The sequence below is a fragment of the Crocodylus siamensis genome, chromosome 10 (assembly GCF_052110815.1).
Source record: "Crocodylus siamensis isolate JL-2025a chromosome 10, ASM5211081v1, whole genome shotgun sequence".
NCBI lineage: Eukaryota > Metazoa > Chordata > Crocodylia > Crocodylidae > Crocodylus > Crocodylus siamensis.
The window spans coordinates 57056773-57071830 of record NC_143404.1 but is presented as its reverse complement, the minus strand read 5'-3'; the positions used below and the strand labels follow the sequence as shown (position 1 = coordinate 57071830).

Below are 15058 nucleotides of genomic sequence, written 5' to 3'. Positions count from 1 at the left end.
ATTAATTTTACATGATTTAGAAGTGGCAGAGAAACAGTTGTTCCTAGTTGGAAAGGTTTACAAAGGGGCAAGCTCTCCTATTTAGAGTTAACTGACAGCAAAATGAAAGAAAAGAAATCCTGAAGAGAGATTTTTTTTTCCCCCATTGTGGGCAATTTGAAAGAAAATGTATGTCTAGCTTTCTGCAAATCGTGTCCCTCTGGAATATTTACAGTTTATATGGTAGGTGTTGATGGCCAAATTGATGGGTGGATTACCGTGAAGGAATTCTATATAAAATTCAGTGCTGCAAAAGCTGGGGAGAAAATAGGCAAATTTTTTAGGGCCCCGAGAATTCCTTACCCTCCTGACAGCAGAACAATGGCATGAAAAGAAACAGTGTCAATGGTATGGAGTCCCTATTCCTTCAACTGCCAGACTTGTAAATTTAACTACAGGAGTCAAGTGTGATGCTTTTCCTCCCCTATACCTTTACATAGGCTAAACCAGTGGTTCTCAACCTTTTTTGTGCCAGGATCCATTTGTAAACATCAATGGCAGTCCTAAGGGACCTTCACTCCTGTCCCTCTGTCCCCTGCCCCCAGGTCCCAGCCCCCACAGTGTGTGGGGCAGAGAGTGGGCATGTGGGGCATGGGGGGTTTCAGGCTGGAACGCTGACAGCCTACAAGGGTAAAGCCACAGTTTCCCACGTTTTTCTCCTGTAAAGTAGAATCCAATTTTAAAGTTTGTTCTCAACCCTTCCATATATTCTTGCGACCCACTTTTGGGTTATGATCCACAGCCCAGCATTTCTCAACCTATGCTCCTAAGGCTACCTGTCTCCACCTCCACTACTAAATCCTTCTGTTAAGGATGCCCAAGAAGAAACAAGAATGAATGGGCAACTGGTGGTCTGGGACTACTGCCTGTCTTGCTAATGGCTGACCCTACCACACAGTTTTCTTGTGCCACCCCATCGGCTTATCCATCTCCGTCTTGTATCCTTGGTCTTATGCTGAGGTTGGAAGTTCCATGGAGCAAGGGCTGACTTTCTGGTTCTGTATTAGCACAAAGGGCTCTTGTTCCATGACTAATGGTCATAGGTGAGACTGCAATATGAACAGGAGGGAATAGAGCTCAGTTTACCTGATCTCAGCTCAGCAAGGCCCAGAGGAGGGGAAAAAAGCAATAAAAAGTATTGGTCATTAAAGTCAGCAGATCATCCTCTGAACACACAGAGATTAAACTCCAGGAAAATGCTGACTTTTCCACATAATCACTTTATAGGTCAGAATCATACTTCAAGGTTGGCTCAAACTAGATAGACATGTCAGATGGCACCCTGTCAATCCATGTCTGACTTGGTGCAGTATCATTAAACCTCTGTGAATTTTTACCAGGAGCATGTAAGGTGCCATTTTCATAATCTTTTTGAAATGGGTAATTGACTCACTGGCAGCTGGTCTAAGGCTGAGTTTGCATTATTTTTTTTTAAATCAATTTGCAAAAGATGTTAACTAGTCCACTGTGCAGGAAAATTAAGAGGTAGATGAGGAAGTTAGGAACAGAATAAACGAGGCATGGGTGAAATGGAGGAAAGTGACTGAAGTAGCCTGTGATAAGAAAATGCTAATTTGTCTGACGAGAAAAAAGCGACATGTCAGTGATAAGGGAAGTGCTATTGTATTGATCACAGTGCTCAGCAGTGAAAAAACAATAGTAGCCCATGATGAGCATGACCAAGATGAGGATGCTGAGGTGTATCTAAAGAGCCAGCAGGAAATATCATGTTAGAAACAGCAGTGTAGCAACAAGTGACTGACATCAATAGAGAAAAAGCTGAGTGAGAGAGCAGACTGAGACAAAAACAGTATGGGCATGTACCTAGAGCAGGGGCGGGCAATTATTTTGGGCGGAGGGCCACTTACTGAGTTATGGCAAGCCATCGAGGGCCACATGACAGGCAGCCAGGGGCAGATATATATTAATTTTCTACATTTTTAGGGGCCCCATGGGCCGGATAGAATGGTCTGGTGGGCCACAACTGACCCATGGGCCATGGGCCACATTTTGCCCACCCTTGACCTAGAGGGTCTGAAAAGTGTGTGGGAAAGAAAGTTCAGGCCATGAAAGCCAAAGGAAGGAGAAAGAAGTGAATACCCAATAGACTGTGACTGGGTATATAAAACAAGACTGCTATTATTGTGCTAGATAGCCCTACTTACAAAGGGACATCTGGGTACAATCTGTAAAGTAAGTACACTATTTTTGCTAAGGAAACACTGGAGTGCCAGTCATTGCAAAGAGCCAATTTTTTCCAACCTACTGGGCTCATAAATGCCTAAGTGTGATTCTATTCCACCCTGATGCTGGAGTCCCTGAAAAACAGTTAATGAAAAAGGTGGCTGGGTCCTACTTCTCACTGTTTTTTTTGCAACTCAGACTTAAGGATAAGGTGATAGTGTGTTGCAAAGGCAGATACATTAATGGATTTTCAAGCACTTGAACAGGGTGTAGTAGAACCACAGTTAGGTGCCCAAGTTTACTTAGATGACTAATAGGTGGAACAGAATCTGCCACAAATTCTACAAGGAGGAGGTAGAGCCCTTGGGCATCTTTCATATACAAGTCAGGAGGGCTAGCTGAGCTGAGGGGGAATAGGTTACAGGCATGCTCTCTGCACATGGGAAAACTCCAGGAGGAATTCAGTGTACTTAAGCAATGCTCCAGGAGGATTTCCTGGGGCTATATACCTCTGTCATGACCCCAGCACAGCCTTGTGCCTAAGGCTAAGTACAGACATTCAAAAAGCTCAAGCCTGAATTGATTCAGTCTTTGCAGGTTAGTCTAACCTGCATAGATTGAACGAATTTGCAAGTGAACAGACATTCACTTTTGATTCAGGAAATGCAGGCATATGCCTGCAGTGGTTCAGGCTAGAAGATGGGGGGCACTAAAAGAGCCCTCCCTTCCCATCTGCAGCAGTTGCAAGGCTGGAGGGAAGCTGATGGGGAGTGGGGGGTGTCGCCAGACACCAGGCAGGGCAGCAGCCTTAGGTGAAGGGGGGCTGGGAGAAGGATTAAACTCCACTGTCTCCCCTTTTGGGCATGGGCATGGGCATAGGCATAGGCATAGGCATGGGCACAGGCACAGGAACCCAAGCTGGGGTCTGCCTGGCCTGGCTCTGGCCATGCCCCCCACTGGCTGTGGTCCCTGTGCCTGAGAGGGGAGACAGAAGAATTTAATCCCTTTCCCTGCCCCACCTTCACCTGAGGCTGCCTCCCGGGCCAGCTCTGGCCATGCCCCACACTGCACGAGCAGCCAGCAGGGTGGAAAGTGAGACATACTCCAGCTGGGGACCCTCTGCCCAGGCCCAAGATGGGAGACAGGGGTGTTTAATCCCTCTCCCTCCCCCTAAGCCTGCTGCCCCATGTCCCTGCCCCCTTCCCTTCAGAGGGGAAGTCTGGCAGGAGCTGCTCCACCTCCACTAGGCAGACCAGGCTGTGTCAGCTGGGTTTCCCCACCTCCACCCACTTGTCAGCCAGCTCTTACTGCTCCAGCTAAGGAGCAGAGGGACAGGGCCAGTCCAGGGCTGCAAAGCATGCTAGGATGCTGGGGGACTCTAACTTAACTTGAACCAGGAACCATGACTGAGTGCAGAGCTGGCTTGCACACTGCTGTAACTTAAATAGAAAATTAACTCTACTTTGTCATATATTAATAGGAAAACATTCTAAACAGTACAATTGCATTAATGCCAAGCACAGATTTAATCCTTACCCTCTATATACTTTTTAATTGTGAATAAGAGCACACGAAGAGCATTACAGAGCACTGGCCAGTTACAATACACAAAGAAGTTTGTAGGGTATCCCAAAAGTTTCTAAGGGCAAATAAGAAGGGACAAAATGGACAGTAAGAACTCAATAATGGGCTTCAAAACCTTATATCCATGTGTCCTTATATTAATAAACTGCATGTATTTTCTATATATTAGGCTTGGCAGAATTCAATTTTTATTTTTTAATAGTTTTGAAGAGTAAAAAAAAAATTTTGTTTTTAAGCATTTATTTTGATTTTTAGCAATTGAACTTTTTAGGGCTGCACAAAATTAGGGGCGTTTTCCCATTTTTTTTAATTGAATTACACTTTCAGGATTGCATGAAATTAGGCGTGTGGGAGCAGACAGTGTAGTGTTGACAGCTTTATAAAATCACATGCCAAAATATAAAATGTAAATATCCATAAATCAATAAATCATACCTACTTTAAATCATTCTGTTCATTCATCAGGAAAGAGCGGGTAGACAGGGACCAGAAGAAGAGGGCAGGACCCTGCTGCCACAGGGCTAGGACCTCCAATACTCCCCCCATCCCCTTTTAGGTAAAGGTTTGTTTGCTTCCCCACCTGTGAATTAGTAGCCAATTGCTTAGTTATTAGGCCAGAACAAGCAACTAATTCCTTAACTGACAAGTCATTAGGCCACCCATTGTTTTCCTCTTTAACCCCTTGGCCTTCTGCCCCTCCATCTTTCTTTCTTTCCTGTTACAGTCCCCTTTCTACGAATGTTGATGATTATCAATGGGAATATTTTTCCCGCCGTCTGTGGGTGTGAGGTGAAATTGGTGTTTATCAATGGTTATCGAGAAAAATTGAATCCTGCCAATCCTATATATAATTGACTCTATTCTGAGACAACATAGCACTGCAGTTGCGGGGAAAAAAGATCCAAGGCATTTCTAGAATATACTTAAGGTTATTTTTTATTAAGTAACTTTTTTCGTCAATGAATATTTTAAACTACAGAAAAGTTCAGTTGATATAACCCAGATAAAAAATTTTCCACACTTTTTCCACATTACTACAGTTCAACACATCTTAACTATATTTTTGATCAATTCATTAAATGAACATTTTGTATAGTTTCTTTTCAATGCATTCAATGGAAACACAATAATCTCTCCCAATCCTTGCTACTTTTATGCATATTCAATCCAATAGTTGTTTGGATTTGATCGTCTCAAGAAAGGGTAAATCTGTTGCTTCCTGAACACAAAGAGCAGCTTCTTGTCAGCAGTTTGCAGTACATCTAGCCTTGTTGCAACCAGTTTCTCTTTAATGTCTGTTTGGTTCTGCAGACATGGGAGAGCTCCACTGAGCTCAGCAAGCAGGATGGGACCTAAGGTGCTTGTAGACATGTGGGGGTGCTGCTCTGATGTATGGTAATTACAGCAAACATGCTAATTAGTGTGCTCCAGCAGCCTCTGTGTCTTGTGTATTCAGTGGCCTACGCTTCAAAATGGTAGCAGGAGTGTTTTAGCTAAAGCTCATCAAATGAGCACCCCCACCACCATTTTGAAGCATGGCATGCTGAATACATGAGATTCTGTGAGTGCTTTCATAAGCAGGGCTCTTGGAGCCCCTCTAATTAAAGTGCCCCATCCTCAAAGCATATGGAAAGACACTAGAGCTGTGTGAAGCTTTGGGTGGCGATTCAATTTGGAGAACATTTGCCCCGATTAAGTGGCTGAATCTCCAAATCTGCATTGAATCAAGGGACCGATTAAAAGGTCCAAATTGATTTGAAGCTCTCCTAATCTTCGGGAAAGATTCGGAGAGCTTTGATGATTGGACAGTCCCTGGTGGCTGCAGCAGGGAGCTGCAGCTGACTCCGAGTTGGTAAGTACTAGGGGCACGGGAGTGGGGGCTGGGGGAGGGGACCCTGGGGGGACCCCAGCCAGCCCCCAGCCCCTGCCTGCACCCCCAGTCCCCCCTCCAACCACCACCCTCTCCCCAAGCCCCCCCCCACAGCTGCCCCACCTGCCCCAGCTCCTGACCCTTTAAAGAAAAGCCCCGGTGCTTGCCAGGTAGGGGGCGATCCCCACTGCCCACTGCTGCCCCACCCTGCATGGGGGGGCTCTGCCAGAAGCCCCCAGCCCCCCTACAGCTGCCCTGCCTGGGCCAGCTCCAGCCCTTTAAGAAAAAGTACCCATGAAAAGCCCCAGGACTCACCGCTCCTGCAGCAGCCTTGGGGCTTCAGGGGGCTCATGCAGAGTCCCCCACGTGGTGCAGGACAGTAGGGAGCAGCGGGGATCGCCCCCTGTTGGCAGGAATGGTGAGTGCGGGGGGTTTCTCGGGGTTTTTTCTTCTTAAAAGGCCAGTGCTGGCCCAGGTGGGGCACCCGTGGGGAGGCTGGGGGAGCAAGAGGAGGGTCAGGGGGCTTGTGGCAGAGTTCCCCCCCCCATACAGCATGGGGCAGTGGGAGGCAGTGGGGATGCCCCCCTGCCCAGCAGTACCCAGTGAGCACTGGGGCTTTTTTTCCCCAAGTGCTGAGAGCTGGGGCAGGCGGGGCAGCCATTGCTGGGCTGGGAGAGGGGTGGGGGATGGGCCTGGCTGATTTGGAGATTCAGCAGCAGGCAAATCTCCGAATCAGATTTGGCCAAATTGATTCAGGACAGTGATTCAAATCACCAAATCAAATCACTGTCCCCAGAATCAGTCGAATCTGAATCTGAAATGAATACTAGCCACTTTGCACAAGCCCCTTACAGACAAACTGGTTCAGAGAAGCATGACATTTTTGTAGGCAACAACCTACTTCATCAGATGCTATGAATGGTGTCACTGTTTCCTAACTATTGCCTCTTCACAGGTGTGGAGCTCCACATCCCAGATGGCCTCGATCCACAGACTCGATCCACAGACTCACCATAAATCAAAGCAAACCCTTTCCTACAATATCTCTTCTTTGGGCACTCTGGATATATAACTTGACTTGGCAGATACATGTGAGAGGTGTACCATGCAACACAGACTGTGCACAGGATGCTACAAGTTACTTTTTACTTAGACAACACAAAAAGTTTACAAATCTAAACAAAATGATAAGCCTCAAATGCATTTTTCTACCTCAGTCTGGAGCATTCTTTGGGCTTAGATCATTGTCCTCTTGGATGTTCAGGATCTTTCTTTTGGCTTCCCTCAGTATCACGGAGCCTTTCTAGATGAGCTAGCTTTCCATAACTTCTTTTAAACTGAGCCTGCCTGCATGAAAGCCTGAGTGTGTCTTCCTTTATCCTGCCCAAAGTTTTCTATGTGGTTCTCTAGTGGAGTTTATATGTCCCTCCACTAACACCAGATTCTTTGATCACTCTGTGGGAATTTCCAGTTTCCCAAAATCCAGCCCCTCCTGGGATGTTTGGGGCAAACTGATTCTCCTAGAGTTTGGTCAGAGCAATGTCATAAAAAGAAACAATTCCCTCTCATTCCTGAGGTAGTCAAGATGTGGCAATGTCCCTGACAACAGCTGGGGGATTCCATAACAGTGCAGAAGCACAGGCAGATTATGCACGGGCCAGCTGGGCACGACCCCAGGGGCCCCTACCAATTTGAGGCCCCCAGATCCTCATCAGCAGGGAAGCAGAACTTGGGTTTTGCTCTGGGCGCATTTGCGCCCAGTTTAAAACCTTAGCTTTCACATTTCTTTTGCTGCTGTAGCTGGGCCCCTCCCCCAGTGGGGCTGGGGCAGGGGGGCAGGCTGGGGCCAGGCCAGCCGAGAGTGCTGCACAGCGTTGCACCTTTGCAGGCAGGCAGCGGTACTGTGGGGGCTATAGCTCCCCAAAATTCAACTTAGCCCCCTGTAGCCACCCATCCCAGCGCTACCACCTGCCTGCAGAGGCACGCCGCAGCACTCCTGGCCTGAGCCAGCCCGGCCCCGTGCATGGCACCACAGACACGACTGGGCAACGGCTCGTGGTTTGCGGGGCGGGGGAGAGGGGGCTACCTCAGAGTGAGTGAGAGTGGGAGAGGGGAGTGATCCTGTGTGGGGAAGTGTGTGACTGGGTGTGTGTTTGTGTGCATCTGTGTGCATGCTTCTGTGTGCATCTGCTTGTGTCTGTGTAATGGCTCGTGGGGTGGGTGGGGGGAGGGGGCTACCTCAGAGTGACTGAGAGTGGGAGAGGGGAGTGATCCTGTGTGGGGAAGTGTGTGACTGGGTGTGTGTTTGTGTGCATCTGTGTGCGTGCTTCTGTGTGCATCTGCTTGTGTCTGTGTCCATCTCTGTGTTCATCTGTGTGCCTACTTGTGTCTGTATGTGTGTGTGCGCATCTGCTTGTGTCTGTGTGCATTTGTGTGTGTGCATCTGGGTGTGCGCACATCTGTGTGCATGTGTACACGCATCTGTGCATCTGTGTGCATCTTCATCTATGTCTGTATGCATGCATCTGTGGATGTGTGCACGTCTGTGCATCTGTATGCTTTGGTTTCTCTGTGTGTGCATTTGTATGTGCGTCTATGTGCCTGTGTGCATGCATGTGTGTGCACGGGTGTGCATGCATGCCTGCACACATATCTATTTATTGCAGGGAGAGTATGTTTGTCTCTGTGTGTCCATGTGCAGAGAGTGAGCGAGTAGAGTGTGTGCTTATCTGTGTATGCACACGTCTGTGTGTGTGTGCCTGTGTTTGTGGCAGGGAGATTGTGTTTGTGTCTGTGTCCACATGCAGAGAGTGAATGACAGTAGACTGCATGGCTGTCTGTGTGAATACCTGTATGCGCATGCCTGTTTGTGCATGTATGTTTGGCCATAGCAAGGGAGGGGGGTGGAGAGCAGGGAGAAGAGGGGGCCATGTGCCCACCCAATCCCAGCCAGCAGGGTCCACCCAGCCTCCCCTGGCACCACCAGGAGGAGAAGAGGACCATCCCCTGCGGCCCAGCTCCCATGGGGAGAGGGGGACTCCAATTTTGTGTTTTCCCAGGGCCCCAGTACACCTTAATCCGCCTCTGCACAGAAGCATTCTATAATAGAGATTTTTGTGAATACAATAAATTCTAATCAATAGTTGTTCATAGATTCTCCAAATCATCACAAATTCTCACTGAGTTTTATTTAAACCACATTCACTTGCTTTAGTTTGTCATTTGGCCAGCCAGACTCTTGCAAGGTGTTGTGACATGGACACCACAATATGTAATGTTTGATTTTGACCATTTTGGGGCAGGGGTGAAGAGGATAGGGAAATTAACCTTGCTGTGGGATTTGTTTTGTGTTTTGTTTTGTTGTACAATTAAGATTTGTATCTTGTATGTACTATCACAATGGTTATCAACCTTTTCAGACTCAAACTACCCCTCTTTTTTACTATAGAAAAATAATAGGGCAATTCTTCCGTTGCAAAGAACTCATAAAACCCACAACAGGTCAAAATGTTTTTGACACTGTGGATTCCTATTCGAAATCTCTGGGTTTATCTTGTGAATCATATGTAGGTGTTAGCACACCTAAAAATCCTGATCTTTTGTCCCCACCCCACACACACACCCTTAAAAGGATTTTGTGGTGCTTCAGGATGCCATAGCACTCAGGTTGAGAATCACTGCACTAGCTCTCAGTCCAAATTTTCAAAATTGTGCATACAAAAATTAAGTTGTGTATATAATTTGCGTGTGTACACACTACAATTGTGTGTACAGTCAAAGTAACTAGACACCCAAACCAAGACCTTGATTCTCCAAGGTATACCACTTGGACATACCCTTGTGATCCCGCTGAATTCCGTTAGCTTCAAATGGACTCCACGCAGAGGCAATATTGTGATCTAGGTGAGCAACTGCACTTCACATTTATATATATATGCCTCAGTGCAAAAAAATCCACCTTAACTATACTACCTTCTGTTTAGCTATTCTTGGCCTATTATTGTATAATTAGACAGCAGTCAGAGCTTAAGACAGACATTTCAGTACAGTAAAGTAGAAGTATAGGATTGTTAATATTGAAGACCCCAGTCCTGAAATCCTTACTCCCTGGCACTGATGGAGATTTAACCCAATGACTGCAGGGCATGGCCAACAGAAAGTATAAGAAAAATTGCAATTATTAAATTTAAAAACACTATTCAGTGTTCACCTATCATTCCTATACTGCTTGCTTTAGGCAGCAATCTTTGCCATTTTGTAGCACTGCTGAAGCACAAACTGTAAGTGGATCCTGTTGCTTGCTTAGGTTTTATTAATACTCTAGCTACTCTGCAGCTGTTGATACCATTTTGGAATGCAAACATCAGCACTGCTCCATCCTCACCTCTCTAGACCTATGCAGCCTGTAGCAAATTCTGTGGGTCTAGGCCAGTTAACCCCCGCAACATGGATTGTAGTTTAGGGACTGTTCAGCAGAAAGATCAGTTTCCTTTATAGGTTCTGCACATTGATCTCACCGCCATGTATACAGACCCCTCTGGCCCTGCCTGTCATGGTATGGACTGAGGCACTTTCTGTATTCACCTAATCTTTAAGAAATCCATACAGACTTTGCAATGACAGAATCATGCTGCCTAGGTATGACTGGCTTACTGGCAGACACAGGGGATACAAAACATAAGGAACTGGTTTTGAAGGTAATGCCAAGGTGATGAACAAAGACAAAAAATGAGAAGCCCAATTTAGGAAGGGAGAAATTCTGCAAATAAAAGCATCTTAAAAGGAAACTACTGAGTGAGTTCAGAATCAAGTCCCTTTTCCCTCAGTAGCTGTGTCTGACTATTCAGGGCTGAAAATGCAAGGGTTTATGGGGATTTCTAACTATGATCAAATAGTGTTATGTATGTTTTCATTCTCCCCTTTGCTGAAGTCCATGCACCCCTTGCAGATTTCCTTCTAAATTCCTTTAATCTGTCCTGTGAAAGATAACTCAATGGTGATGCGGATCTGAATTCCTTCCTGGTTACAGACATGGGGCCAAGGTTCTTCTTTCCTTTGCTACGAAGCATGTAAAGGTTTCTTCTAATCTGTCACATTCACTTGTTAACTTCTCTTCTTCCTCAGTAAGAATGCTCTCCTCTCTTTTTGCTAGGATTCTCAGTTTCAGACAAAGTGGGTAAGACTTTTTCAAGCACGAGTGTTTTCTTTGGCACTGTATCTGCCTTTTTCGTACTCTGTGTTCAATCTTTCCTCTTCTGCTACTATCTCCTACAGATACTGTTTTGCCAAATGCAGTCTTCTCTGTTATGTGTCAGATTTATTTTGGACAAAATTCAGAATGCAATCAGAATTGGTCAGAATCTCATGCATAAATGTGAGTGTTCTAGTGTCTTATTTGTCACAATGCGATTATCTTGTGTTCCACAAAATATTATTTGCCCAACAAAAATTACTTTTTATTTGTGAAAAAGGCAAAACTCATCTGTGTGTGTGCTTCACATCTTTTTCTTGTCAGCATAAACAGTAGAAATATATACATTTGTTTATATAAAAATGAATACATATTCATATTTACATAGTAAGGGATCATTATGGAAAACACTTATTAACAAGGCTAATGCATAATGCCTCAAGTACTTTAATTAAAAAGATTACTTTATGGTAGTAAGCAATGTACCAGCAGTACATTTTTGAAGGATGAAGCCCTAGCTGTAGATTTTATAATTCAGAGGCAAGTATTTGTATCTTATGAGGGTTAAAATATTAACATTCATGAGTGATTATTAAAAATGAGACTAAGTAAATACATTCCTGATTACAACCCTAATTCTTTAGGTGAATGCTTTCCATTCCAGTGCCTAAAGCATTAGTGCTTACAGATCAATCAGGATCAGCCACTTGGTGATGAAATACTATTCCAGTCAATGTGTTAGGCCCTTGTGCTCCAAAGTATCTCCTTATAAATAGGGGTCTACTTAACTCCCAAAGAGACAAAGCAATTTTCATGGCTTCGTCACAGCATGAAAAGCTGATTTGGTAGGCATTTCCTGACAGCCCTGCCCCTCACCACTGATTGGTGGAGTGGCATATACTATAAATATTATAAATTTAAATACAAACTTAAATATATTATAAATGTTACATGTAATGTTCTACAAAAAGTTAATTAATTCTAACTTTAATAGAAACATTTACACTTTGCTGACTGGCGCCTTCACTTAGTCTACGTCACCAGCACACAGTAACCTCTCAATCACGTGATCTATGGCTGCAGCGATTGTCACATTATCTTTGTAACACAGTAAACGCTGGGGCATTCTAAAACAGTGTATTATACGAATAACATGCTGGGTGGCGGGGAAGGTTTAGGTTGATTTCACGGGAAATCGTGGCCAATGCAATATTTCCTGGTGATTGTGGACAATGCCGGTTTTTTGTGGTTTCTGCAAAACTGGAAATTAAGTAGATCCATATCTACAAACCTATTCCCAAAGCAACACCACTCTGACTTCTCAAAGTTCTTGTTATTGCCTTATATACTCCATCAGCTCTTGTATTCAAACTGAATTTAAAAGCATGTAAATCCTGTTTGATTTTGACCACAGAATAAAAATATAGTCAGTTGGAGGATAATAAAGCTCCACTCAGCTCTTTAGGGTTCTTTGCATGCTGATGGTGGCAATCAGAAGTTAATCACTTCTGATCTTTACGCATTATTTATCTCGATTACTCTAAAATGATTGCTGTGTAATGCTTCACCTTGTCCACATGCCCATATATTCCTGCTGGAAGTTGCACCTCTTGGGTTGAAGTTGCAAGACAAAGGAGCATTCAGAGGTGCACTGAAGAATACATTCAGGATGGTACATATTAAAACACATCTTATAATTAAACAGGTCTCCACTTAAAAGGTGTTGAAGATACATTACTAGATAGAGAGCTTATGCTTGCATGGCAGATCGTTACCCATGTAATAATAAACCAATTGGAATAAAGACTATGCTATACCCTACTCCCCTCCCTGCTCACCATATATCTTCTCCTCTTGTACCTTGCAGCACTCAGCTTTATGTTTTCCATCACACTGCCTCCAGCCACTGCTACACTGTCATCCCTCAAGAGTCCCTTGTTTCCTTTTCAGACCTCTCTCAAACTTCTCCCTCTTTTTCCTCCTCCTCCATATCAATGAGGGCCCCTCCTGAAGCCTGATCTGGTTGTATTTACACTGTAAACAGCTATGGGGCAGGGAACAGCTTGGGAAAACCTTGTTAGATCCTGCACAGCTTGTAAAAGGTCTAGGCAAATCTCTTGCCACCCACCTTCCCCCTAGGATAAACTGAATTCTTCCCATGGGGTCACCAGGGCGCGTTATTGCAGTTGCCAGTTCAGTGCAATTACTTTGCAAAGTTGATTGTTCACATTGAAAAGCCAGCGGACAGAACGTACCTCAGATGATGTACTTGCAGCGTAAAACAATGCCTTCCGGCCCTGTCTAGAAGGCAGCCAGGCATCAGAGAAGGGTTTAAGGCAGCAATTCCCAACCAGACTGCCACAGCACCCAGGGCTGCCGTGGGATCCTTGGAAGGGTGCCGCTGAGTGCTGCACAACTCTAGGAGTGCAGACACCTGCGCCTGATTCACAAGATAAACCCTGAGATTTCAAATAGGAACCTAAACAGTCCAAAATACTCTGCCCTGCCATGGTTTGAGTTTCTTGCAACGAAAGAATTGCTTGGTTATTTTTCTTTAGTCAAGAAGGAGCCATAGCTAAGGCCTGGTTTTTTTTTTTTTTGGGGGGGGGGGGGGTGACAGAGACCACTGGGGCCCTGAGCCCGTGGAGGGGGGCTCAGCCCACTGGGGGGGAGCATGAGCCCACCGTTGGGTGGAGCTATGAGGCCACCGGGGGGGGTGACCACTATGAGGCCACCGGGGGGGGTGACCACTATGAGGCCACTGGGGCGGGAATCATGAGCCTACCGGGGGAATGAGCCCCGCGCTCCTCGCCCCCGCGCCGAAGCAGAAGCAGAAGCGCGAGGCCCCGCCGCGCAGCCCCGGGCAGCGCCGCCTCCCGCGCCCGCCGCCCGCCCGGCGCTTACCCGCGTCCTCCTCGTCGAAGCTGTTCATGCAGGGGAAGTAGATGGCCAGCGCCTCGAAGGAGGCGGACAGGCTGAGGCGGCTCTGCGAGCGCTCCATGAAGAGCCCGGGCGGCCCGGGGGCTCCGCCGGGCGCCTCGGCCGTGGCCGCCGCCGGCTTGGCCAGCTTGGCCGCCCCATTCTTCACGCGCAGCACGGCCCGCGGCGTCTTGGCTGCTGCGGGCCCGCTCCGGCCCGGCCCGGCGCGGCGGGACAGCGGCGGCGGCGGCTGCGGCCCGGCGGCGGCACCTGCTGCTGCTACCGCCGCGCTGCGCTCCTGCCCTCGGCGCGGTCCCTGCCTCTCCGCCGGCGGCGCGGGGCGGGGGCTGCCGTGAAGTCATCCTCGCACGGCGGCACCGCCAATCAGGGCGGCCGCGGCGGCGGGGGGAGCCCGACGCGCCGCCCGCGTTAAAGGGGCCGGGCAGGCTCCGGCCCTCGCCCCCCCTGCTCCTGCTGCCTCGGGGCGTCCGCGGGAGCCAGCGACAGGCCGGGGAGGGGGTAAAAAAAAAAAAAAAAAAGGCAGGGGCACGTGCCGGTGCACCCCGGGGAGGGAGGATGCAGGCAGCGAGGGAGCAGGAGCGGCAGAGCCAGAGCCAGCCCCGGGGGTTAGTACCCTTCCCTTCCCCACTTCCCCCGTCTCTTCCCCTCCTGCTGCCTCCCTCGCCTCTCCCCTCGGCTGCTTCTCGCCCCGGGCCCCTTCCATCTTCCCGGCCCCGGCCCGCCCGTCGCAGGGGTCACCTCCCTCGCTCGTGCTCCGTGCTGGCGGGTCGGGAGGGGAGTGGTGCCCTGTCCAAGGTACTAGGCTCTTTTCTTCTCTGAGCAGGGACAACAAAGGTGGGTGATGTCCCCAGTGCCCAGGCTGGCGAGCAAGGGAGTTTTTACTCGTCCTCTCCTCCCCAAAGCCAGGTGGGAAGAGGAAGGGGAAGGGGGAACAAAGCGTGACAGACCCAACAAATCACTAAGGCGGGCAGCCCAGCCTTGGTTTCCCTGACTGGGTGAACACAGGCAGCAGAGTGCCCCCTTAGCTCTGCCCTTAGCTGAGTATTAGCCCCGTCCAACCTAGCCTCTGTCCTCCCCTGTCTTTGAAGAGGAGATGCCAGGCCTGGAGTCCCTCTGCCAAGTCCCACTCTGCTGTTTCGGTTCAAGTGCAGGAGTTTCTTCTGCTACACAATACACTCTGGGCCCTTAGAGATTTAAAAGTGATCGTGAGTTTTTTCCTACACCCGTTGTTTCGTAATTAAGAGCTGGAA

The 15058-nt window shown here is 47.6% G+C and overlaps 1 protein-coding gene across 2 annotated transcripts in view; it reads right to left on the bottom strand.

Annotated features, from left to right (window-relative positions):
- Positions 1–14070, bottom strand: part of RIMS4 (regulating synaptic membrane exocytosis 4) — a 101388-nt gene extending 87318 nt beyond the window's left edge. For both annotated transcript variants that reach the window (XR_016444497.1, XM_090065168.1), the window contains exon 1: positions 13773–14070. Coding sequence is in view for 1 of the 2 variants with exons in the window: in XM_090065168.1 (XP_089921294.1) it covers positions 13773–13869 (97 nt within the window). In the remaining variant the exon portion in view is untranslated. The remainder of the gene's footprint in view (positions 1–13772) is intronic.
- Positions 14071–15058: the final 988 nt, after the last annotated feature.